Genomic DNA, 27,582 nt, shown 5'->3' on the forward strand with positions numbered 1-27,582 from the left:
CCTTTGCAGATGGGCCAGCAGCCACTGCAGAGAAGTGGCTCTCAGCAGCTTACAGTTGTTGACAAGGGTAAAGCTGCAGTGAACGCAATGCACTTCATCAGTGTTCATGGCACGGGTTGCGTTCACGGCACGGGGCATCACTTTAGAGCCCCCATTCAGGAAGACCTCCACAGTCTGCAGACACAAAGGTTCTGCCAGGAGGAGCAGAGCAGGTGGTCCATGCAGAGCAGACCATCTTAATACCACCTGTTGAGGAAGATAAGGGAGATACCTCTCCACCAAGCCACTTCACAGGAAGACTAGCAGTACACACTTAAGCTAGGGGAGTGGCCCTTCATGATTGTTCTCCTTGTGCTTTAGAGCTGACGGAGCTTCCTATGTGGTCCAGTCCTCAAAGAAGCGTGCCCCATCCCTGCCTTCTGCAAATGACAGCATGCAGCTCCTCCAGAGCTCCTGCTGCTTGCAGGTTGGAAGGCAGGGTCCTCACTGCATAGCGTCAGTCTAAAAACTCAGGGAAGTAATAATGAGAAAGGGAATTGCTCTGGGCCCTGGCTGCTATTAAACAAGATTCATAGAAAGACACCTGGAGACTGCTGAAGGTGACATCCCAGCCATGCTCCCTTCACCTAGGGCTGACTAATAAAGGTTAATATCCCTTTGCAGGGCTCAGTATCTCCAGACTCCAGTGGCTTCTCCGTTAATGGAGCAAAATAAATTGAATGCGAATGAAGTGTAATCACTCTTGTAACCTGTTAATAATGTGTCCAGGGACATAAAGTTGTGTCCTATGGGGTCAGACCAGTGCTTCATTGAGCGCTGTGCTCTGTCTCTGACAGCAGCAGCAGGACGTGACATAAACCTGTACACTTTGCAGCCCATCCCTTGTGCTCCCCCAGCACCCACAACTGTTGTGTTAGAAAGCAGAGCTTTGCCAATTCCTCTTAATATGTTCATGGATTCCTCCTCCATGTCTAGTCCCTTTTGAACTTGTCAATCTACCATAACCTCTTGTGGCAGCAAGTCAGCAAGCGTTCACTACCCCAAGTGTGAAGAATGATTTTCTGTCACCTGTGTTAAGCCAACCTCTTACTAGCTCCCCCAAGTGTCCTCTGCTATTGTAGGTTTGGCAAACAGCAGCTCTGCATTCAGCTCATCCTTCATCTTCATATCTCGTGCAACTGGCTCATACACCCCTCGGTTTTCTTCTCAGCAAAGTGGAGAGTCTTAACCTTTTTCACTGTTCCTTGTAAGGAGGCTGCTACTTCCTCTTGATCATTTTCTTTGTCCTTTTCTCTCTTCACTATGTCCATAAAAAGTGGGGACCACAATTGCCCACCTCATTTAAGAAAGTGTATAGCACCAAGCTTCAATACAGCAACAAAATGTTGCTGGCACCTTGTCTTGTTCTCAAAAACATTCTTTAAGATATCCAGCATTATGTTGACATATTGGCTTGCCCTGCGCACTCTTCTGTGGGACTTCACAGCCCTGACAATGATTTCTCCACAGTTGTAGCTCACAGTCGAAAACTTAGCATTGAGTTCACATGGATTAGATTATTTTTCCACGAATGTACCAGTTTATATTTATTTACATTGAAACGCATTTGCCACCATTTTGCCAATCAGTTCTGTGAAGTCCTTCCAGAGTTCTCCACTGCCATATCACCTGAGTATTCAGAAGAAATTAACACAATCCACAAATATGGATGGGTCTAAGTATTTCCAGAAATAAGAGCCCAAATGCCTTCATCTTTCCCTGTGACCTTATCTCACATCAGTGTATTCTTCTGAGCATGTGCCACAGGACAAAAGAAATGAAAATTATATTCCCAGATCCACAACACATCCCTAGGCGAGCTTGAGTGAGGCATTTTTTGCACCATTTTCTTCAGTTCTGCAGGTGCAGAATGGAGAAAATACTGTCTTCGCACCATGCAAGAGTGCTAGAATGACCAACCAATTCCTCAGTGAAAAGAAGGTGCAAGACCCTGAAGTAAAATGGCCAGATAATCAAGTACCTAAAGCATGCAAGACCTGTCTCAGATGTCATCCATACTGCAGCCTCCCACATCTGCACTAAACTGCCCCTCCGCCCATGCTGCAGAGCTCTCTGGAAGGGGAACTCCACTGTGCTCAGCTCTCCAAGGCAGTGTCCAAACATGCTTTCTGGACCCCCACTCCCAGGGGTGGCTCAGGACACAGCAGCTCAGCTCTTCTGACCAAAATACAGGACTGTCCAAGTCTGTGCAAGCTGGCCATATGGAGAGAAAGCAAGCATGTTGTGTGGCTCGAAGTGCATAAACCCCCTTCAGGTCCTTCTCTTCACATTGCAGAAGAGACATGGCCAGGAGGTGCTTGGGAATGTTGAGAAGAGGGGTTAGATGGAACAGGATGTGGCTTAGGATCCACATTCTGTCTCTAGACTTCTATGATTACATTGAAGGGATGAGTTTCACAGCAGCATCCAGCAATTTGTAGGGGAAAAAAAAAAAGAAGAAGGGAGGTTTAGCTTGAAAGCACCACATTTCCTTTCTTCTTTCACTCCCCAGAACATTCTATTTATTTCATTTTCAGACACTGCTTCAGACATTGCTGGGAAAAAGAAAAAAGGGGTTTTAAGAGAGAGCTCAGACATATTCTTTTATGTGACATATGAATAATTCAATTTGCTGCCATCAATAGCTTGCGTTTCTCTAAATAAGCCATCTGTCTAGGGGTTAGGAGGAAAACTAGCAGGAGTGTAATATGACAAATGATGTTTCTGGATAAAAGATGGCACTGCATTTACACATGAACTCTAACAGGAGGGTATCTCAGCTAGCAACCTGTAATATTTCACTGTCGCCACATTTGACAAGTTGTCTGTCCATTAGTCATGGCATAAAGAACTCATAAGATATTTATAAGCATTCCAGAGATACCTAAATAGGGAATCATTTGATTCCAGGGTTGGACACTGAAAAGAGAAGTATAAAGGTTTGACAGAATGCACAGATTTCTGCTTTCATGGTTGGCAACTGCTGGAGCAAAGTGGGGTTGTATATGCTAATTAGAGCTGTTTCAGAAATGTTTTTCCCTCCAGATAACTATGATTTTCATAGGCAGTCTGAATAACATTACAACAGGACCTGAGAAACACTGCTAGTTTTAAAAAAGAAAAAAAAAGTTAAACACGTACATGTTGTTGCAGTGATGTGCAGGACATCTGGTTAGGATGTCTCCTGCTCCTCTGCCAGATCTCCCAGGTTCTTTAGAGTCCCCAGGCTTGGGGAGGGAAGAAGATGCCTGCTTCAAGGCAACTTTTCAGAGACATTGGTGAGCTGGACAGACCCATTCTGAAGAGCATGACAGGCAACAGAGCAGCAACCCCTACAGCCTGGCTGGGTCAGCTCTTTAAACTAAAACCAAATCACTGTCAGCCCAAATAGTTAGTATTTTTCAAAAAATTTCTCTGCAGCAAAGTTTTCTACAGGAAAACAACACCCTTTCTGGTTAGCAAGAGCCAAACTCTCTTCAAAAATGAAACCCTGGCAGAAGTACACTGAGCAGCAGGGTCCATAAAAGCTATTTTCTACACGTGTCCATGGACTCCTGCGAGTGTTGAATGGAGGCAGTCACTATGAAGGGGTGAGTTAGATTTTTCTGCATTTCTAATAAACTAAATAACCAGTCCTGAAAACCACTAGGCAGGCACTTTGCAATAACACAGGCAGTACCAGAGAAATGTGGGTGAAGAGAAATGACTCACAATCCCAGGGTTGTTCTGTCCCCCAGAAGGCATTTTACTGAGATGCCTGAGTTGGGAGTCCGCTCGCCTTGCCCTGACACATAGAAAACAGGTAGTATATCCCAGCTCTCAAGAGACAACAGCTCTTCTGCACAAATCTTCCCTCTCTGCTCATGTTTGCATAAAGGGGATATGTTCAGAGTTTTCTCCCAGAAAGAAGTGCCAAAGCAGATATGTTACAACAAAAAAACCCTTCCAAGAACTAAGCCCTGATGTGCTCTTATACTATGCAGGTCCTGTTGGATGAACTGTAGCATGACGGTCAATGTGGCAAGATACACAGCAATGTGTTGTGCACCCTCGATGGCAGAATCAAATCCTTCAAGATTCTGTCACAGTGTGGAAGCAAAACCTTGCACCTCTGCTGTATCAGCCCCTCTCACTATTCTGCTCCCAGTCCTGGTACGAACCCTTTCCATCCCACTTTGGGTCTATTAGTAATTTAAAAAAACATTTGCTTCTTGTCAGTAACTGGTGAAAAAATGCATTTTAGTGGCCCAGACTTGCACTGCATGATTCCGGTGCTATTTTTCTCATTTGGACAGGCAGACAAGCTTTTATATAGTTTACAACTCATCATGGATCACTCCCTATTCAGTGACTGCTGTCCTCAAATACTTTTCTTTCATTCCTGGAGTCTCAACACATTAAGCTATGTTCCTAATGCACCTTTGTACTAGCCAAGCCCAGGAGGCCCTCATGTTTTCGGCCACACAGACAGAGCATCTGTTCATGTGGGAACCAGAGCACCACAACACAGCAGTCACCTTTTTGCTGGTCTTCTGCTATTAAATGCATCTCTCCTCTCCTCCCCATCTTTTTGCATGACCAGCTGCATCTGCAGAGTCTGGATCTTTCTGGGATGGAAGTCTCCATGCTGAGGCCCCTCATGCTGAGTACAGCTGCTCAACAGGTTGGTCGGAGGAGTATGAAAGTTGCAGCAGTCCACTGGGCTGGCCAAGTAGCACAGTGATGGAGACTAACACTGCTAGAAGCAGAGGCTTCTAGCAATGCATGTGTTTCCAGTAAGGTAGATCCTTCCCCAGACCTTGCCTCATGTTCTTCTTCCCTTCTCCAGTCTACTCATGGAGAAGAAGCCCCAATACAGAACACAGGATTATACACAGGTGTGTACTTAGAATCATAGAATAGTTTGGGTTGGAAGGGACATTCAAAGGTCATCCAGTCCGATCCCCCTGCAATGAGCAGGGACATCTTCAACAGATCAAGTTGCTCAGAGCCCTGTCCAGCCTGGCCCTGGATGTCTCTGGGGATGGGGCATCTACCACCTCTCTGGGCAACCTGTGCCAGTGTTTCATCACCCTCATTGTAAAAAATTTCTTCCTCATGTCTGGCCTGAATTTCCCCTCCTTTAGTTTAAAACCATTACCCCTTGTCCTATGCCAACAGGTCCTGCTGAAATGTCTGTCCCCATTTTTCTTACAGGTCCCTTCAATGTACTGAAAGGCCACCATATGGTCTCCTGGAGCCTTCCCTTCTCCAGGCCAAGCATCTCAAACTCTGTATGCCTGTCCTCATACCAGAAGTGTTCCAACCCTGTGATGATTTTTGTGGCCTCCTCTGGCCCCTCTCCAACAGGTCCATGTCTTTCCTGTACTGGGAGTTCCAGAGCTGGATGCAGGACTCCAGGTGGGGTCTCAACAGAGCAGAGTACTTTGTGAATGTCATCCTCCTCTCGGCACTTTGTATGTGTAGGTCAGGGCAGCTGTCCATACACCTCCCTGTTCGTTAGTACAGTAGCACCGTGCAGGGTTCAGTGCGACTGGGAATCCCATGGTGCCAGATGTAGTATATTCACTTAAGAAGGAATGTGTATGACCTCACAAGGCTATAGTCCAGAGAAACAGGTCAGAAATAAGGAGGACACAGCAAAAATTATGCACACACTGTCACGGCATGCTATAAAAATTTTCAACAACACAAGTAAAGAGACTCCCTCTCCCTTTGAGATCCAGGGAGGGGAAGGATTAAATTCCTTTCCCCAGAGCTTCAGTTTTACAGGTGGTTTTCTAGAAATACATTCCCTACAAAGAGCAGATCAAGCTCCTGTGGTACAACTTTGAAGAGACACCCTAATCGAGGGCCCTCCATGGCAAAGGAACCTTTAAAATCCCACAAGAAAAGGGAAAATATTTTTGGTATAAAACATTTTTTTCCTTGTCCTGCGTATTTTCCAGGCCTTTTTTTTTTTTGCCTATTCTCCAACAGCTGGCTAAAGAAAGTCTTCCTGGATGTGGATTGACAAGAGGAAGATTTTTTTTTTTCTGCTTAAATGTCAGGTCAGATGTGTCAATAGCACCATTAGGCAAACACATGCCTGCTGCAGTCACTTGCATCCCTACTGCATAAGAGAAACTAGGGCAAAAAGGCAGCAACTAGGGATTTTGTTTTTATTAGGAAAATAAGACTTCCCACAGCCAATTTTGAAATGCTATATAAGGGTGTAATTTGAGCTAACACCCTTACATGCCTCAGAGAGAAAATTTTTGTCTCCCTGCAGATGCATTGAATACTGCATTAGTGGCACATATTGGGAAAAACACCTTTCTCTCCCTACCTTATCAATACAGAGACAAGAGAGAATAAAAGAGAGGTTGGGCTCTTGTTGGTTTGCCCTTGTGCTGATCACAAGGTGAGACACTGGTATTACAGGAGGTAAAAATAGGGGGTTTAGGACTTGTTAGGTCTCAGTGGAGAAAACTCCTGCAACAGACACAAAAAAATCATATCATATATTGATCGCAGACATTCAAGTAAAAATTGTGCCTTTGCTCCATACAGCCAGTCTTTGCTAGGGTAGGAGTCTGTGATCAACACTGGAGAAAGTTTTGGGATCAGTAGCACTATGTGCACTCTCCATTCCCACACACACTGGCAAACACAAATCTGTGCCACACTAGGGCAGCTGGTTTCAGCCAAAAACAAAAGATTTTTTAAAAGCAAAAATTGCATTATTTAAAGAAGAAAGAAGTTGATTCCCACAGTCTGCCCCATTTGGAGAACAAAATATATCTTACTTTACTGTGAACAATCAATGCAGCGTAGGAACCTAAAAGAAAACATTTCACTTGGGATCTAATGAAGTGTTTCACTCTATCAGAAAAAAAGTAAAATCAGTGACATGGGATTCATCACAGCTTGAAACTCATAGGCTTTTGGGTTTGTGTTCATTCACAGACAGAAATGTTTTGTGTTTGTGCCAGTATGCAAAACAATCTGCTTTATGCCCAGCTTGAGTCAGGGGAAAACAGATATGGTGTTGGCCTGCTGAGCAAGACAAGCTTCATGTACAGGGACAGATGCTCCTGGTTCCAACATTACACAGCATCTAAGCACATGTGTCATCTTCAGTTTCTGACTGGAAATGGGAGGGAGGGACTAACTGCATACAGCAGGAGGGAAATGCTGATTCCTGTCAGGGCCAGTGAGAATTTCACCATTAGTATCCACAGGGTTGGGACTTGACCCAACACATAAAGATGATCGATCACTCACTGTCCTGGCCAGAGGAGTGAGTGATAAAGCTGATCACATGCAGACCAGCTTCCAAAGCAGCTGATCCCATGCAGACCAGCTCTTGGAAGCTGTATACTTAACGTAAATATGCCGTCTTCCCCCCAGCCCTCCCCACATACCCCAAATGACATCTGACCTCTAGCTCCTGGAAATCCTCCTCTTCCTCCACATCATAGGAGAGCGTGTGAATCTTGATGTCATCCACTGTGAGATCAATGAACTTGCTGTCCGGGTACTCCAGGCTGTCTTTGGTGGGGGAACGGTCCTCGATGAAGGTGGTTTCACAGCACTCTGAGCCAATGCTGTCGCCCCAGGAGTGCAGCACATTCTCTGAGTAGAGGATGATGTTGGGCCGATAGTGAGACTCCACTGTCTGCTGCAGCATGTTGGGATCCAGAAGCTGCTGCACAGGGTTATTTCTGCCATTCTCCAGGCAGTTTGGAGAGGAAAGGCTGCTTGCTCGGTGGCTCTGGTACTGGGGAGTAGGGTACACAGAAACCAGACCATCTCGGCTCTCTGCCACTAAGTTCCTTGTATTAATTAAACCATTCCTTTTCCCAGCTTCAGCAATCTTATTGTGCATTAGCACACTGTTTTTCTCAACCAAGCCATCCATACTTGGAGGTGTCTGAGGGAGTAGGATGAGTGGTCTTTTTTTGTTGTACCTTAGAGCGGGTCACACTGGGGCAGCAGCTCTCATTTTCCTGATGAATAAAGGAAATAAGATACCAAGATGAAGACATAGGAAATGAATAACACATCAAAATACACATCAGCTTGTCTTTGGTATCACCTCATGAGAAAATATAGCCCCACATATGTGCACACCCTGCCCTAACTCTCAAAATATGTCCCCGCTTGGAGAGGCAAAAAACCTGACCCCAAATCCATGGAGAGAACAACAGTTAAGAACAATGTGTGGTGAGAACAGAACAATGTGTGGTGACAGAGGACTTCCTGAGATGTCTTGGTAATGGTGTACCCTGTCAGAGAAGAGCTATGATGATGCTTCTATCCTGCCAGAGTTATGCCACTGTCATTCTGGGGACAATGTCCCTTTCCTCTAAATGTTCTGATAAGAGAGGTAGGGGGAAAAATATGAAAGAACCATTTTCAGTTCTCAGAAATCTGCAGTTACAAAAGGCACGCAGCTGGTGTGTTCAGCTGTCAGTCTCTACAGCTACCCTTCCCCCTTGGCAAGTGCTTTACTACACTTTGAAAACCAGATGAAGGAAAAGAAGCAGGCAGCACTCTTTAAGACAACTGAAAAAAACATCACCTGAAGACAAGATCAGATCTGACCAGAAGAATTAAATCTTCTCTGGATGGGGTCCCAACTTCCCTGTGTTGCTCTGGATGCCTTATTTCGTCCAATGCCTCCAAGGCTGCCCCAGGGAAACAGACTGAAGGGCGGTGATGAGGCTTCTCAGTGTGTCCATCCCCATCCAGATTCACCTGGAAGGCACAGAGGCACAGTCGCTTGAGCTCCAGGAGCTGGTTGTCTCCTTTTGCACAGGAACAACAGCCATGCTTTGTCTCATCAGATCACCAGCCTGGTTCCATTTTGTGTGGATGGCACCAAGGTGTGAGAAATCAAAGGGACAGTTCAGAAGGCCAACAGTACCTTTTTCTAGCCCAAACAGTTTCTCACCAGAACACTAAGTTTTGGTCAGTTGCAGACAAAGGAAAATGCTTTTTGAAATGCAGGTGAATCCACCGTAGCATCAACGAGCTCAGGGTTTTGTTTAAGGGCCATACCATAGAAATCACAGAAATGTTCCTGGCTTCAAAGAGCTTCATATTAGATGCTAAAGCCAAACTCCTAAGGTAGAATTACCTGTACGCAGCGTGCTGCATAGAGGAAAACAAGAATTAAACATACATAATGGTGACACAATGGATCCTTACATGCTTCACTTACTAGATAGGAAGGAACCTGTGGTGTTGCTCAGTCCTACCACAGATCTAAGCATCTATCTGGCTGGTGCTTACCTGCTGTATATTTAAAGCAGTCTTGTGCACCAATCTTGCAGACTCCAAGCGACACTTTTCCCCTTGGGATGGGGGAGGTGGGAAGGAAAACATCCCAAATGAGACAAGGACAGCACAGGAAGCATCCTTCCCACACACAGAGCTCCTCCAGTAATGGGACTAATGCATTGCTCAAGACATCCTCTTTGGAGTCCCACATAGCAGTGCTGTTCACATGCTTCAGGGAAGGTCAGCAGAGATGCGGATGGCAGCGTGCAATCAAGGAAAATTGTTTAACCCTAGAGTCATCTCAATCTGTAGCTAGCTGGCTACCTTACCAGAGCTAGACCCAATGTTCTTGACCCTCCAAGTGTATTGCTTAATGGTAAGGAACTGGCAAGACCCTTAGGCCTTTTCATTACAATACTTTAACAAACAATAATAATAATAACAATAATTCTAGTAATAATAATAAGGTAGCATTGATTTTTCTTTTCTAGGTGAAATTCCTGAGTGGCTGGCCATTAGGGTTAAATCAATAGTGCCTTAATTGCCAGTGCATTTTGATTAATAGCTGAAGCAAGGTCAATTGCTATCTAGGGAAACTAAGAAACAGTTAAGGTACCCAGAGATTCTTCATCAATAAAATGGTGGGAATCAGAGTGTTGTCAACCACAAATGAAATTTCATGTTCTTATGGATAAAAGAGAACCTTTCTTCTTCCCATCCACTGGCTGAAGGGAGTTAAATCAGATTTCCAAGGCCTTTATAACCTGCTGCTACCTCAGTGGTGGTGGGAGAATTGGACTCAAAGGCTGGACTTAATTTCACTTACTGCAGATGCCCAAGGATGTTTCTTGAAATGAATCAATCTCAGTTATGCAACATGGACAGGACCAGTGGACTCAGTTTCCCTTTGAAGTAACAACACCCCTGTAAAATACAGAGGGGAGACCATCTTAGCTTAAAATGCTAACCTGCAGAGGAGTGAAGCAGATTAAATGATTCTCCCAGGTCCAGATGGAGGAGCAATGGACAGTGGCACGTGGCCATGAGTGATGCTTAGGGACAAATGCCCATCTTTAGCCTTAATTCTGGAGCCCTCAGTACAAGAAAGACATTGGCTTGTTGAAGAGGGTCCAGAGGAGGCCACAAAAATGATCAGAGGGATGGAATACCTCTCCTATGAGAACAGGTTGAGTTGGGGTTGTTCAGTCTGGAGAAGAGAAAGCTTCAGGGACACCTTATGGTTGCCTTTCAGTACATTAAAGGGGCCTCTAAGAAAGACAGGGACAGACTTTTTAGCAGGGCCCGCTGGTATAGGGCAAGGGGTAACGGTTTTAAACTAAAAGAGGGGAGGTTCAGGCTAGACATGAGGAAGAACTTTTTTACAATTAGGGTGGTAAAATACTGGCAACTGAAAAAAGGTTGCCCAGAGAGGTGGTAGATGCCCCATCCCAGTTCAAGGCCAGGCTTGACAAGACTCTGAGCAACCTGATCATGTTGAAGATGTCCTTGTTTATTGCAGGGGGGTTGAACTAGATGATCTTGGAAGGTCCCTTCCAACACAAACTATTCTATGATTTCTCATTTCTTGCTTTCAAGTTCATGCGATAGTGATGGAGGCCGTGACATAGTGAATAGAGATTCCCCTGATGCTCGTAAGGAGGACATCTGTTAGCCAGTGCTGTGTACGCAGTAGGAAAGAAAAAGAGGCTGACTTTGTGATGCTATCTGACGTGGCTTCACCAAGCATTAGTGATGAGAAGGCAGGTGCAGTCCCAACCTGCCACTTGCAGAGATAACACCCTGCAACCTCTGAAGGTCCCTTCCAACTCAAACTATTATATGGTTCTTTGAAAAGGCAGCAAGTGGTTATGTAATAACTCAGAGCCATTGCTTGCAGGGATGTCTTGGAGGTGGATTCAGTCCCCATCCTTTCATTAAGGGCTTTCACTAACCTGACCTGGGCCAGGATAACATATCTGCAACTCACAGGCAGGTCCTAAAATTTAGATTGCCCCAGTTTGCAGCCTAGAGGATCTCAGATGGCAGCAGGACTGAGCAGATAACATCTGATAGACTAGCTGAGGCAAATGGAGGATGCCTTCTCTGCAGGGAATGAACAGGCAAAGCCAAAAAGAGCCACTTGTATTACCTAGGACAGCAGTGAGGTTTCAGAATTATGCTGACCGGAAAATGAAACTCATCAGAGCCCTTTAATAACTAAACTGTTCAGTCTGCTCCAAGATGCAGAGTTAATTTAACTGGTTGATTCAGGTTTCATTTGTCTTTGCACAGTTTGAATTTCTCCCCACAAATCACTCACTGGTACTCAGGCTAACTAGAAATAATTCTGCACTTTCAGACTTGGGACTGGAACCAGAAGGGAAAACCACTTCAATTTATTGGGAAATAGTAGATCAAACTTCAGTCTAATTTTTACCTTGCAGATTAGACATTTTTACCCAGGTATCTGGTATTAAACATGAAGCCATTAATTATTATAACCTTAATTCTTTCAAATTTCTTTCATTTATTTTTTCTCTCTCCCTCTTTCTTATTTTACTAAGAAGCTTCAACCAGTGCCAAGACATTTAGTCTGCAATGCTGTGGTTTGTTCAGCTATCACTTGTGCTGCAGGAGAGCCCAGCGACATTAGCTGCAATGAGAGCTATGCTCTGCTGGGTGTTCTGCAGGCTCCTGCTATGATGACAGTGGCTGACAACCTAATTAAGCAAAGGGTGTGAGACAGAATTGCAAGCTGGAGAGAGGACAAGGAGAGAACAGTTAAACACTGTGCTCTGGGCTCTGGCAGGCAAGGAGTAGAAGGCAGCTCTGCCCCTGCCCACCATCCTGAAACTCCTTGGCTCTTCTGTGAGCAGGTAGGATGCTGTTGTCCTCCTGCCTCCATGGGTTTCTTCACTTTTCATATCTCTAGCACAGCCTAGGGGTGTTTCAGCCTTCTGGAGACCCCTGCCAGGTACCACAAGTCCTGTGTGAACAGACAATTCAGTTACCTCTGAAACACCAGGCTATGGTTGCAAAGCCCCAGCCCTTTCATCACAACAGATCAGAAAGACCTTCATCCAAACAGACCAGACACCACCAGCCCTAAGGCTTGTTTTATTGGCAGGAAAACTTGGAGATGAAGGCCAGCCACGTTGAGGCTCAAGGCAGAGTTCGCATCTGCTATGATGCCATAGCCACTGCCATTCCCTGCAGATCTTGCAGAGCATCAGCCAGGAGAAAGTGCTCAAAGAGCTCATGTGCCTCTACATGGGGGTCTTGGATATAAGAGGAAATCTTTGCCACATGGAGACAGTCAAGCATTGGAAAAGGTTGTCCAGGGAGGCTGTGCAGTTTCCAGCCTTGGAGGTTTTTAAGACTCATCTGGATGAAGCTCTGAACAACTTGGTGTAACACTATTGCTTACCCTGCTTTGAGTATGAGGTTGGACTAGAGACTTCCTGAGGTTTCTTCACCTTGAGTTACCCTGTGGTCCAAATCTCTGCTCCTAACAGATTCTCACCTGTCACCCATGCTCCCAACAAGACATTCACTGCTCCCACATCCTTCTGCCAACCCCTTAGCGACTCTAAACCTAACCGCAGCATGGCAAGAAAGGACAGCTACCACCCTTTGTAAGGCCGTGCCACCAGCAGAACATGATGCAGCCTCACAACTACCGGACTCAACAAAGTGCTGCTGGGTTTGATGCCGGTTCCCCCACTGTCAGCACACAGAAAGCAGAGAGGAGAAATCTTTCTTGAAGAGAAGGCAAGTCAAATGGTGAGAGCTGCAGCATGATAAAAAGCACATTGGTAAGACATTTGGAGGCTACAATTTTCCTGGTGCAAGCTTTCAGGTATGAGGGAGTTTTTAATACATAATACAATAGGTGTCAACATGGTTTAAGGTATTTGAAACATCTAGAAATTGTAACAACACATATGGACCTTTAGCATGAGAAAAATCACAGGCAATGTACGGATCTAGAGAGCTGATTACAGAGTGAAATATTTAAGGAAAGGAAGGGAAAAACCTTCCCCACTTGTATTTTTGTTCTTTGATTTATCTGGGCTCATTAAAACAGGTTTTGTTTTAAGGGAATGCTGCTATTTCAGCAGCCGAAATTTGTTTTGACCTATTAAGTAAACTACAGGGAGTTTCATAAGGCAATACAACTAACTCACACAGGGAGAATTAGGAAAGCACGCATTAGTGATATCTAAATGTTTAATTGCTAACAGTAGAAGTAAAAAGACCTCTATGCTATTTTAGTATTACCAATATGTAGAAAACCCAGTGTGAGACATGGGCCTGTCCTGTCCTGCCATGAAAAAGAGGGACTCACGGTACAGTGAAATTCCCAAGGTCGCGTCACACAGTTGCAGAGCTGGAAATAAAATCCAGGTCTCTTGATTGCCTGTCCAGAGGTATATTTAAATGTGGAAACAATTACCATATGCATATTAGGTCTGCCTGAATAATTGATTGCTTGATTCAGTAGCTGAACCAAAGAATGGGGAGGAGAAAGGCAAAACTACCTTGTGGTGACCTAAAATATAAAATGTTATCCCTACAACAAAATATTTTCTTTTGAGCAGATGGAAGCCTCTTGCCTGAGCCAAAATGAAATGTAATGTTTCATTTATTTATTTTTAATTGAATGAAGTAGCTTTTAGTTCAATTTGCCTTAAGTTGCCTCCAATTAAAAAAATGACACTTTCAGGCTTTTCTAGCAGTCTTCCTTTCCAAATAATTCTGACAGCCTCAATTCTTTGTTGAGTTCACTCCAGATTCACAACTTTTTTTCATTTAATGACAAAACTGCACTTTCTAGTTAATAAATAACTGACCTGAATAACGACACCTGGCTGTAATGTAAATAACTCTGGCTGTTGTGGAAGGCACCAGTATAAAAACACCTTGCCATCTTCGCAACTCATGGCAATTACTTTGCAAAGTGAAAGCAATCAAAAATCAGGCTCTGCACCTTTTTACATGAGAAATTCATTTCACCAATGCCATTGGGGAAAGTTCAGTGTCACAAAGCTATTATCAGTCACCTAACTGCATCTGGACACATGGATGCTGTGGATCAGCCTTGGCCAAGCGGCTGGTCATCTCAGTGCAAACCTGTAGAACAGCTGAATCCTGTCCTAACTCTGCAGCTCCGCATGAGCAAAGCCTTTTGTGCACATGCCCGACACATACTTCTCTCATGCCTTCTCCTTCTCTCCTGTCTGCAAATATACACCCTGCACTCTGGGCCTGACTATATGGTAGCATGCACAGCAAAGGATGCCTTTGTACCAGCCTGTATCCCCCTGTCCTTTGCAGAGCTGCTGTTCAGAGGTTCCCCAATACCACAGGACAGGACCATCTGGCAACTCAAAATGTACCCAGCCTCATCATACTTCTCTGAGTCCCTCACTCTCATTTCAAACTGGGAAGATGACGTCACCAGGAGTGATTCTATTTTTAAAAGCTGTATCTCTTCCAACAGAAGGCCAAACTGACATTTCTTCTCCCTCCGTCCATCCCAAAGAGCTGTTCTGTAAAACTTTCTGATTATGTCCAGCACAATAAAACTAAACTTCATGACATAATAAATAGACAGACACATAATGAAGTAGTTCAGGTCACTGCCTTCAGCAGTGTGGTCAGGCTGAAGGATCTGTTTGCCAGCTTGAAGAGCAGAAAATTGTGCTGCTTTTCACTTTTGAAGCAACTTAATGCAGCTGTTCTCTGGCGTGTATAATTGCGTCCTTAATTGTTCAGAGTGCCCTCACCAAGAAAAGCTTCATCCAAAGAGAGTCCCACGACTCTCCTGTAAAGCTCTGCCCAAGAGCTGCTCCAGCTTCTGGAGAAAACTTGACTCAGATGCACACTTTTCATGCTAAGTTTGGTTCCAGAACTATTGCTCTTGTATGTTTAACCATGACCTATGCTTTTTTAACACACAGCTGAACTGCTTTTTTGACTGCGTGTTTATTTGATAGACAAGCTGCATGCTCAGGTGAAAAGATGTGATGCTCCAGTTCTCTTGGTCCCTACACCACAGAGCCTGTATAGTTTTGGAGTGTCAATAAAAGATTTAAAGGTCGGGAAAGAACTTAGCTACCACCAAAAAAACCCTCTCTAATTTTAGTGATGCCTGGTGTTGCAACAGAATTAAAACTCTCCAGCCTAGAAGAAGCTATCTGATGCTCTGCCCTGTAGAAACCTACAGCAAAGCAAAGTCCGTGCTGCACACAACAGGGCATCTAAATGAACTCCATGAGGTTCATCCAGGAGTATCAACATCGCAGCATCATCTGTCCCTCTTTGACTTAAAATCCCTGGTAAACCGTGTTTATAACCAGGCTGGACCACAGACAGAAACACCCAGAGGTGGCTCCAGGACTGGAGGCAGACGTTTTAGCAGGGCCTGTTATGACAGGTAAAGGGGTAATGGTTTTAAACTAAAGGAGGGAAGATTTAGGCTGGACATGAGGAAGAAATTTTTTTGCAATGAGGGTGGTGAAACACTGGCACAGGTTGCCCAGAGAGGTGGTAGATGCCACATCCCTGGAAACATTCGAGGCCAGGCTGGATGGGGCTCTGAGCAACCTGATCTAGTTGAAGATGCCCCTGCTCATTGCAGGGAGCTGGACTAGATGATCTTTGAAGGTCCCTTCCAACCCAAACTATTCTATGATTTTATAATTCTAACTCAATTCTCACTCTTGTTGGGCAGCCAAGCACCCATAGAGCCTGGTCCTTGTGTACATCCTGCTCATCTGGATCTACTCACATTTATTTCCTACATTGTATGTATGAAGCAAAGCAGAACAAGACACCTGTCTCACACTTGTTCTGCATGTAACACACCAATACTATGCTCTATGCTGGTAATTGAGATATTCCTGAAGGAACGATAAATAAAGAGAGGACGGAACAGTAAAACAGCCTAGTGGTACAGACCTGGTGCAAAAATGAAGGCTTCCATATCTCCTTCCCCAAGCAAAGCACCCCAGGGCTGTAAGTCACTTTGCTAGAAAAACGTTTCTGTGATACTGTAAAATTGCTAGTGCCAGTTCATCAGGGCGAGGATGATTAGATTAAACAGCCACTGCTGGGGCAATAAAATCAGTGTTGCTTCATCAGGCTCTAGAAGAATTGCAGAGCCAGGAAAACGCTGTGGGACAAAAGCTTTACAGAATAAGTGATTCAGACATAGTGAGACTGGTAACTGGAGGCAGATAGGGCAGTCAGGGAAACACCAAAAAGTAGCATCAGTGGCTGTAGATTGACCTCTACAGACCTTTCTTAATCCCGTGCTTATCCCTCCCTGTAGAAATCAGACTTGAAACAAAAAGTGGGACCCATTAAACTCAGGGCATAGCCAGAGCCTGAAGAAGAATCCTATACCCTCTTCCCTCTGGGAGGAAAAGGAAGATAAGAGCTAGATTTCTGTATGGGAGGCACGGGCATTTGACTGGCAGAATATCAACTCAACATGCCTCCGTGATCTTGCAAGCCACATACAGTGGGGAGAAGGGACATCATCTTGTTGCAGAGAGCACAATAGGAACTGGAAGATGGGTGTGTGGTGTGGGGACACCAGGCACGGGGAGAGAACTGGATCAGCCATTGCATGCAGCAGACAGCATACTGAACACAGCTGTCCTGCAGGACCTGAGCGCAGGCTGGAAGTTTCCTGGGACCTAGGATGGGCAGGTCTCACCTCCAGGAGCTGAACTGTTTGATTATGCCATAATTGTCTGCCCAGAAAATTATCCAGTTGCAAGCACCATTTCAGAGATTTTCATTCTCCCTGAAGCTTTTAAGGGGTCTGAGCACTCAATCAAAACACATAAACCCCATTAAACCACTGTTTGAATTAGGCCAAATTGATGTGAATAGTCAGTTCATTGTTCTTGTGCCTCAGTGAACTAAAGTCTCAGAGCTTAAGGATAGAAATACTGTACAACACAGATTTGGGTGGGTGGTTAATGAGGGAACTTTGCACATTCAGGTCTTATATAGATACATATACACAGATACACATCTATAAGGATGCCATGTATAAAATAGGGAGTGCTAAAGGCATGCAGGGACTCACACCTCTCATGTAGTGCACCACTATTTTAAAATGCAGTCTTTGCTGGTGCAATGAAAATAACCAGAGTTCATCACTCTTCCGATAGTACATCACCAAATTCAAAGCACTAAATATTTAGATTCTTAGGTACTATAACTAGGACCAGTTCCATCCGAATCCTCAGTGTCACAGACACTGACATTTGCTGAGGAGCACCATTGCTCGAAGTAGTTTCCAACTTTTACTAGAGAAAGAATATTCAGGAACATTTTATTTGATGGCCAGAGGATGGGTATTCAGACGTGACCAAATACACACTCGCACACTTAAACACACACACAGTTCATTCACATTTGTCAAATGAACTGAACATAAAAAGTATTTTCCTCCTGTTTAAATCTCTGCAATACTTTTTCATTTTTTCCCCAATGGCACTGTACAAACAATAACTTGTAAAATGTCCAGTCTTCAAAATGAAGAAAAAAAAATTTGGAAGTCACAGTATGTAATTTGCAATCTTAATAACCACATAAGAATGACTAAAAACTTTCCTGTACAAAAAGATTTATAGCTGTCTGCAGATATTAATTTACACTTGAGAGAAAGACAAAAAACCTTATCCAACTATGTTGCACTTTTTCTCTAATACTATCCTTATAAGTGAAAGCATTTTAAATCCAGAAAGCAGCCTTCATCAAGTTAAATGTGTTGTGGTGGGGCCTATATACACTAGTGCTGCATTACATCTGCATTTGTATAATGAAAAACCTTCCTATGCGTGTGAGATTTATTCTACAGCATACAGCACCAGTCATGTGAGATGTCTGCTTGCCCACTTAATAAAAGGAAGCTTCATTTAATTCCTACAAATGCATTCATCCTACCTACACCTTGGCATGACCTGTAGTTACCAAACTGTCAATAAAATGTCACCTTAGTCAGTAAAATCAGAAGTGGCTTATTCTTGGAGCAAGGTAATTTGAAACTAATATGAAAAGCATCTAAATGCAGCTACTTTTAAGATGATAGCTCATTAACTATAATTAAGAGCAAGTCATTTAAATACATGAATGTAGAAAAGTGCATTCTCTGCTCTGACTGCATTTCATAATACACAATAATCACCCTGAAAGTACCAGTTAACTCATCTTCTCTGTTTTAAGAATATCAAAGCATCTTTTAATTGTTGTTAATGCCCTATTTATGAGGGATTAATGTCTAATTATTAGTGATTTGAACATTTAATCTGCCTTGAAAGTTTAGATCTTTTTTGGGGGCTTCTTTCTTTCTCTCTTTCTTCCTTTCTCATTACACGCTGCAGTCTCCCTCCAGTTATTTCGAATACACAGTTCAACAGATTGCTCTCCAGAGCAACTCCTGCCACTAGGTAGCTCCATGTTTTTACGGTGGGAGAAAACCCACCACCACTGCCAGTCCCTGCATAGACCCTTGCACCTCTCCTCCTGCAGTGTACTCTGGACCAGTGAGCACTACCAGTCCTGCTCCAGCACTTCTGTAGTGCCAATTCCAGAAAGGTCTCAATGCATTTGTGAGCCTCTTCCAACCGAAGGGTTCTCCTTGATCCCTTGATGGATGCTTTAGTGATACCGGACACAGAAGGAAGAGACAGGTATGGGGGACTTGCCCAAGGTCACCCCTTTCTGCCACTGATTTACAGAGATCACCACTGTCTTCTCACCTTAATCATCCCTGTCTCCAACTTAGCTGTCACTGCCTGAAAACTAAAGGAGGGGAGGGAAAAGAAATTCAATCCGGCGCCTCTTGAGCAGGGTCGTGAGAGGGCAGCTGTGGCTGCAAGGAGCCCAGCCTCCTTCACGCCCGCCCCCCGGGTCACGGTCTGCCCCGGTGTCCTGCACGGAGCCGTGCATCCCCGCACAGCCCCTCTCCGCTACCCGGCGCAGAGGCTGCCCTGGACTGGCAGGATGGCCGGGTGCTGTGAGGGAAAGATGCTCTGCCACAGTGAGCTGGAGGGATTTCTCCTGGGGAAGGGAAGGCAAAAGGAGGACCTCAGGCACAGTGCTCCAAATCCAAACCTTGCTACAGCACTGGAAAAGCCTGATCCCTTCCCTGACCCCCGCCAGGCGCGCCGTGCAAGACCGGGCATGCTAATTTCGGCTCTCATCAGGGCGCCAGGGAAGCACTGCTGCGGGCGTCCCCCCGTTTCCTGGCGGGGGCAGGATCCCAACCGCGCCGGCCTGGGGGCAGTCCCGAGTCCCTGCGCTCCCCGGTGCTTCCCCCAGAGACATTCCGCCGCGGCGGCTGCGGGAACCGCGGTAGCCCCCACACCCGCTCCGTGCCCGGCGGCCCCGCTCCGGAGGATGTGGGCTGGAATTTGGTGCATCGCTCCCCGGAGGGGATGGGATGGGGAGGGGGGGGGTCACTCACCTCCTTGCAAGGTGAACCGCAGCGCGATGCTCCCGCCGAGAGCTGCAGGAGGGGTGGTGGTGCTGCGGCTTAGCGACCGGGCGCAGCGCCTGGCAGCATCCCGGCGGCCGTGGCGACCACGGGGGGCGGCGTGGGACCGGGGCCGGCAGCCGGGCAGGGCGAGCGGCCGGCGGGACTGCGCCGTCTGCACCGCCTGGGTGCACTGTGCGCTCAACTCGCGGGAAGAGGAGGAAGAGGGAGGAGGGAGAGAGGGAGGCAGGCGGAGGGGGGCAGAAGAACCAGCCCTGCGTGGTAGCGCGGCCAACTTTCCTCCTGCAGCAGGAACAGCATCACATCCCCGGTGCGTAATCCCCCGGGGGAGGGCCTCCCCTCTCTGCCCCCCACCTCTTCCTCCTCCTCCCTGGACCTTCCTCCTAGCCAGGGGTCTCCGCTGCTCCCCACTAACCCGGAGCTCAGCGCTCCTCCCCGGGGCACCAGGTCCTCTCGCCTCCCTCTCCCCGGTGCCAGGCTGCTTCCCGCACCTTGCCCTGCCGCAAAGGCACCCTGTACAGCTCCCCCAGCCGCACAGGCACCTGCAAGCACACAGCTTGACACACCAACTCTCCAAGGCACTGGGGAAGCTCCAGCAGGTCTGAAGAACTTTATTTCTTTGTGTTCTATTTTCCACCATAGTGGAGAGCACACCCCCTGCATGCTGCAGCATTGAGGAGGTGTTTCCTGCTTCCCTAATAAATCTACATAAAATGGGTAAGCAGGGTTCATTCATTTCTCTTCCCATCCCTAGCATGCCTGCTAGCCCAGTCATTTGCCTAACAGCTTCTCTGTCACCACTTCTTTCTAGATGCTTCAGCATCTATGGGTCAAAATGCTTCTGGAAGATCACGTACCCAGTTTAGATCACTTCTTTCCTTTGCCACTGCAGGGAGGGAGACACGAAGCCTTATAGCCCTTGTGCATTTTTGTTGCCTCCACCTCTCTGCTTGGGTTCAGGCTGTTTTCTCTCCCTGCTTGCTTACTGCTTGTTGTTATTCATGCTCCCAAAATAGCCCGTGCCAAGTCTTTGCTGAAAGAGAATGTTCAAGATTCAAAACACACATTAGCTAACTTGAGCCTGTCTTGGGGATCATAGAATCATTTAGGTTGGAAAACATGTTTAAGATCCTCAAATCCAACTGTTAACCTAGCACTGCAAAGTCCACCACTAAACTGTATCCCTAAATGCCACATCTACACATGTCTTTTAAACACCTCCAGGGATGGTGACTCAACCACTTCCCTGGGCAGCCTGTTCCAATGCCTGACAACCCTTTCAGTGAATAAATCTTTCCTAATATCCAATCTAAATCTCCACTGGTACAACCTGAAGCCATTTTCTCTTGTCCTATCACTCATTCCTTGGGAAAAGAGACCAGCATCCCTCTCACTACAACCTCCTTTCAGGTAATTGTAGAGAGTGATAAGGTCTCCCCTCAGCCTCCTTTTCTCAAGGCTAAACAGCTCCAGTTCCCTCAGCTGCTCCTCATAAGACTTGTGACTCAGACCCTTCACCAGCTTCATTGCCCTTCTCTGAATTTACTCCATTATGACATCTTTCTCAACATGAGGAGCCCAAAACTGCACACAGTATTCAAGGTGAGGCTTCATCACTGCCAAGTACAGGACAATGATCACTTTACTAGTCCTGCTGGGCACTTTATTTATGATACAAGCCAGGATGCTGTTGGCCTTTTTGGCCACCTGGGCACACTGCTGGCTCATGTTCAGCTGTCTGTCAACCAACACCCCCCAGTCCTCTTCTTCCAGGCAGCTTGCCAGTCACTCTTCCCCAAGTCTGTAGTTTCACATGCAGTTGTTGTGACTCAAGTGCAGGACCTGACACTTGGCCTTGTTGAACTTCTTTGGGCCTCAGCCCAATGGTCCAGCTGGCCCAGATCTCTCTGTAGAACCTTCCTAACTCACTGAGGGTACACTTGATCCCCACATCCAGATGATTGATAGCAATAACAAAGACAATTGTCCCCAACACTGAGCCTCGGGGAACACCACTGGTGACCAATTTCCAACTGGATTTGGCTCCTTTCACCACAACTCTTTGAGCCCGGCCAGGCAGCCAGTTCTTTACCCAATGGAGAGTACACACATCCAGATCATGAGCTGCCAGCTTCTCCAGGAGAATGCTGTGGAAAATGGTGTCAAAGGCTTTACTGAAGTCTAAGTACACAACATCCACAGTCTTTCCCTCATCCACTAAGTGGGTTCACTTTTTCATAGAAGGAGATCAAGTTAGTCAAGTAGGATCTGTCTTTCATAAACTCATGATGACTGGGCCTGATTGTTTGGTTGTCTTGTATGTGGCACATGATGACACTCAGGATGATCTGCTTTACAGCCTTCCCTGGCACCGAGGTCAGAGTGACAGCCCTGTAATTTCCCAGATCCTTCCTGTGGCGTTTCTTGTAGATGGGCATCATATTTCCTAACTTCCAGTCAACTGAAACCTCCCCAGTTAGCCAAGACTGCTGATGAATAATTGAAAGTGGCTTGGTGATGATCTCCTCTGGCTCTCTCAGTAGCCTTGGGTGGATCCCATTCGGCCCATAGACTTGTGTGTGTCTAAGTGGTGTAGCAGGTTGCTAACAATTTCCCCTTGGATTATGTGGGCTTCATTCTGCTCCCGATCCCTGTCTTCCAGCTCAGGGTGCTGCGTACATGGAGAACTACCGGTCTTACTATTTAACAGTGAAGTGAAGAAGGCATTAAATACCTCAACTGTTTCCTTTGTCACTACATTTATCCCTGCATTCAATAAAGGATGGAGATTCTCCTTGCCCTCCTTCTGTTGCTGATGTATTTGCAAAAGCCTTTTTTTTTTTGTTTTCTTTTACAGCAGTAGCCATGTTCAGCTCTAGTTGGTCTTTGGCCTTTCTAATTTTCTTCATGCATAACCTCATGGCAACCCTATAGTCGTCCTGGCTGGAGATTTTCAGCAGAAAATCCCTCCAGTCACATTTTCTCCTCTCTCACAACATTTTAATTCTCTTCCAAATTCTAACCTTGTTTTCAGTATGTCCTAGCATTACTCACAGAAGATTTTTCTCTCCATCTAAATTTTTGGTCCTTTGTTCATTCCCAACTTGCTCCAGACTTCACGGAGGGTTTATGTCTTACAGAAAACCGTCGCTTCCTTCATGTAATAGGTACTAGGAGAGAACAAATATGTAATCAGCAGGAAAAATAGCCCCAAATTATGATCACCCTGATTCTCCAAAGTGCTTTTCACCTTTCCTTTCTTGGGAATGAAAGCCTATAAACCAAATTCTTTATGCCTTTACCGAGTAAGACTTCTAAGACAAAGATTGTCTTTCTGTTCTGCCTGTACAGGAACAAAACTGTAGGGGATCTGGCTTGCAACAAAATGCATTCTAGCTGCTACAGTGCAAATCCTTGTCATCAGCTGTTACTACTACTGACTGGAGATACCAGCTGTCTCTGTTGACTGTTGAATTCCTGGTTGTCCTGGTTTTGTTAAAAACAATACCAGTTCCTCTTTTAGTGAATTTTCCTTTCAGCTAGGTTCTTCTAAGTAACTGCACTTTTCTGAATTTTTGCCTGCATATTTTTTGGACACTGTGCTCTAAAGACTCATAAGATGACCAATGAAATGCTGAAGAAGTTCATATTTAGATTTATTGCTATGATGGCAAGAAGACTGATAAGATTCCACACATCCCATAATTGAGAGGGGCGTGTTTACAGGAGGGGCGGACAGGACAGGTGACTCAAACTGACCAGCTGAGTACTCCATCCCATAATCGTCATACACCCTATAAGAGGGAAATCATGAGGGTCTCGCTCTCTTTGACCAAGGCTGGCATTTAGAGAGGACCCTGCCTGTCTGCCTGCGATCTTAGGCCTTGATCCAGACCCTGCATCCCTGAACCCAGTATCCAGTTTTGCTGTGAAGTCCCACCCATGACTTCTGGGTGCTTGTCCTGCAGCTGCTGGAGCCATGCCAGCTCCTAGCTCCGCCACCGCTGGAGTGACACCAACTCCATATCAGACATTCAAGATTGGGTTTTGTATATTTTGTATCATTTTCTCTATTTATTAGTAGCATTAGTAAAGCCTTTTAAACCCTTCCAACTTAAAAGACTCTCTTCCTTATTCCTTACTTATCATCTTTGCTATCAGGAGAGGGTATGTGAGGGATAAACAGAGAACATCTGCCATGGTTTATTGCTGCCTTGCTTTAAACTCCGACACTGGCGAAATACAATTTCTTAGTGACCACAAATATTTGTGAAATAGAAGGAAATGTGGCAAGATTTCCAAAATGATTTGTTAGATTTTTTCTTGGACGGAAAAAATGGCATTTATACAGAAAGAGAAGGCAAGGGATTTCTGGGTCATCAAGTCAAATTTTCTGGCATCTAGGCAACCATATCGTGTGGTCCTATTTGTTTCCTTCTGACACTTCCAAAATGCAGTGTTTTCCATGTTGTTATCAAGGTGATGTTCAGTGACATCAGGGAAGTAATCTTTCTAACACTGTTCCTCCACCTGTCCCATTTTCCCTGCACCAAACTGAGCACATTCTTCATTCAGTTTGGGAAACACATGAGCCTTTGTGTAGACGAAGAAATCAGGCCCAATTTGGTTTACTCGAATTTGCAGCAGAACCAAGAAAATCTAAGTGGAGCAATCACAATCCAAGAACCACAGTGGTTGTAACTTGTGGTACAGACCAGGACATATTCACTCTCTGTTGTCTTGTCAGCCTCTTATCTTGCCAAGAAACACCCAGTAAGGAGTTTGCCAGTGCTCTGACTAGGGCTAATCATGACAATTCCCTCTTTGCATGAAGCCTGCCATAAATTGGCCTATTCCTTATGCTGGTAAGCAAACAATTATGCTTGATCTGATTTTGATCTTTGCAGCTCTCACTGTGCACATGGTACCCTGCATTTTGACAGTGCATCTTGCATTACCCTTGTCACCTTTGGAGAAGGGTTTTCAAAGACCAATGTGTGAGGTGAAATGCAGCAGACTTGTTTGTGATTTGGAGGTTTCTCTTCAGGTCTAGCAGCATTTCTGAGAATCCCCTTTAACCCCAGGTAAACATGCACAGAGCATCCTTCATGCATTGTGCCAACACATTTCACAGCTTCTTGGCAAGAGCTGTGGGTGGGAAGAAATTGGGAAAATTCGTGCTATGTGTCTAGCAATAGTTACTAACCCTTTGTTTCTGTTTCTGGAGGCATTTTTCATCCCTCCAGGGCTGATGCAGATGTATGTCTGTAGGAAAGATTCTGTGTAGACAGAAATACAAAGCACAGCATTGACACAGAGGACCATAAAGAGATATTTGAAAGGAGCAAAGCAAGAGAGGAAGAAAAGTCCACCTCCCTTAGGTCTGATGACTGTTGCAGGTTTACTGCAGCTGCTTGCTATTATGAGTTCATGCCAGCAACCTCCTAGGACAAACCACATAGCACCTAGGGACTTCATCATGTTTTGAGAACAGTGATCTGAATAAATGCTCCCCAGGGCTTCTGGTGAGGCCTCATCTGTGGTCTGAACTCCTGAGAAGCTACCAGTCAAATACCTGAGCAAGAATAATCCTTGCAAAGAGGAAGAGTGGGAGGCAAGGCCACTTAGAGCAGAGGTAGAGATGCGAGTTGTCCTGGGAGCCTCCATGGGTCCTTTGGTCTCCTGCTGTCTATGAGGAGCTAGGGATTTGGGAGCCATCAAGGCAGGATGTAAAGAGAAAATGCCACCTGGAAGAAGAAATTACCAGAGATATACAAACAGCTTTTCTTGAAACACAGTGTTTTGTAGAAGGTAAGGAAGGGATGAGACTTTACAGGCATATATGGTTATAGCTCCAAGGAAGTAATTTCACCACTTCTTGTTCTGATCAGGGCTGTTACAAGGACTTACACTGACCAAGCATTTGACCACTGGCTTTAGCTGAAGCACCCTGAGTAACACCACCTGGCTGGAGAGACATACATTCCTGATCAACTGCCTTCTCTTTGCTCCTCTGGATGCTCTCCACTGCTGTTAGCAGTCAGTCTGTGGGTGCCCTGGGAGACATCATTGCCCTGAAAGCTTCCTGGCACAAAACCACCTGAGAGGCATTATAACGTGGGAGCAGGAAAGGGCCTTTGTCTGGAAACCACATGTCAAATGCTGAAGGAAGTGAGAGCAAACTTTGTGGTAGCCATGAGTATTTGGGGAAGGTCATTAGCTGGTACCTCTTTTGGTGTGCTAAAAAGCTCATGGGAGCTGGAGGGAGAAATGTTAGGCTGTGGTTCTCAACTGTTCAAGCACGTATGAGGGTATCCAGTGTGGTGTATGCTCTCACAGGCCCAGGACACCCCAAGTAGGAATGCAGAAAGACTGCAAGTACATCCCTGGGCTCTAGGAAGAGCAGCAGCACCACCTATCACCAAAGAAGGAGGAAGGATGGAAGACAAGAAAAGTGCTGCTTCTTCTCACTGTTCCTAGTACAAGACTGGACCCCAGACCTTCTAGATGACCGAAGAGAAACTTCCTTCTTCCAGCAGAAGAACCTGGCTTAAATCTTTTCCTGCAGACTTTCTGCTGAACGCTCCTACTGGCTCTGTGGATAGCTCCTTACTTATCTGTGATCTTCACTGTAAAGGAAACAAAATGCCAGTTAATGCCTCTAAAGCAACCACTGGATGGTAGACTGTCCCCTGAGGTCACTTCAACTCAACAGGAACAGAACCCAGTTAACAGCAATGCACGTGTGCTTAAGTGAGGTAGCCCAGTCAATAAGCTCAGTATTAACACTTAGAGGTGTGGTTGTGGAGTGATATCACTGTGGTGCAGAGCTAGCAGAGGGAGATGGAGGGGATGGAGAGGAGAAGGTTTGGGAGAGAAGACCTGAGGGCTGGTATGTACAGTGATAGATAGACAAGAAGCCTACAAGACTGCAAGAATTGTTCATTGTTTCGAGGACACAACTAGGCTCTAGGGTGCTGTGCTCCAAAGCATGTAGTACTTTTGGCTTGCAGGTCAGCTCAGTCTATTGAAAATTCTGGCACGATAGGGACTGGTGTGGCCTGAACCACAGTATCACAGTATCACAGTATGTTTGGGATTGGAAGGGACCTCAAAAGATCATCTAGTCCAATCCCTCTGCTGGAGCAGGAACGCCTAGGTGAGGTCGCACAGGAATGTGTCCAGGCGGGCTTTGAATGTCTCCAGGGAAGGAGACTCCACAACCTCCCTGGGCAGCCTGTTCCAGTGCTCTGTTACCCTCACTGAGAAGAAGTTCTTTCTCAAATTTAAGTGGAAACTCTTGTGTTCCAGCTTGATCCCATTGCCCCTTGTTCTATCATTGTTTGCCACTGAGAAGAGCCTGACTCCATCCACGTTTCATTTGATTATAATTCAGAGTGATGGTACAGAGCAATCGGGAAGTATCCCAAAATCTGTCATCTCTTTCTGCCAAAGGCAAGAAGAATCTTTCCATTTAATTGGATTGGACCCCAAAGGTATAGCCAGGAGTGCTTTTCATTTTATGAGAAAGAAAAAAGCTTTAGCTGAGATGACTGAGCTGTATGGGTGCTGAAGTCTGTGTTGGTCTGTTTGCTGGTAGTTCTGAAACCAGAATAAAAATGAAAGCTTGGGTTAACCCAAGCTGAGCATTTTTTCTTATTCTATATTTATGGCAAATGGAAAAGTAAAATATATAATTTTTTGGCTGAGTGAACCATGTAGCTTAGATCAAAATCATATGTTTCATTGCTTTGAAC

General features: G+C 45.5%; 1 protein-coding gene across 3 annotated transcripts in view; it reads right to left on the minus strand.

Annotated features, from left to right (window-relative positions):
- Positions 1-20,122, minus strand: part of SYNDIG1 (synapse differentiation inducing 1) — a 75,583-nt gene extending 55,461 nt beyond the window's left edge. Inside the window, exons 1-3 of one of the 3 annotated variants that reach the window (XR_011738141.1) lie at positions 19,796-20,122; positions 8,606-8,781; positions 7,463-8,030 (exon numbers count right to left, since the gene is read on the minus strand). Coding sequence is in view for 2 of the 3 variants with exons in the window: in XM_065834957.2 (XP_065691029.1) it covers positions 7,463-7,942 (480 nt within the window). In the remaining variant the exon portion in view is untranslated. The remainder of the gene's footprint in view (positions 1-7,462; positions 8,031-8,605; positions 8,782-19,795) is intronic. The other 2 variants (XM_065834957.2, XM_071805845.1) reach the window with 2 other exon arrangements.
- Between the last annotated feature and the right edge of the window lie 7,460 nt (positions 20,123-27,582).

The sequence above is a fragment of the Patagioenas fasciata genome, chromosome 3 (assembly GCF_037038585.1).
Source record: "Patagioenas fasciata isolate bPatFas1 chromosome 3, bPatFas1.hap1, whole genome shotgun sequence".
Classification (NCBI taxonomy): Eukaryota; Metazoa; Chordata; class Aves; order Columbiformes; family Columbidae; genus Patagioenas; species Patagioenas fasciata.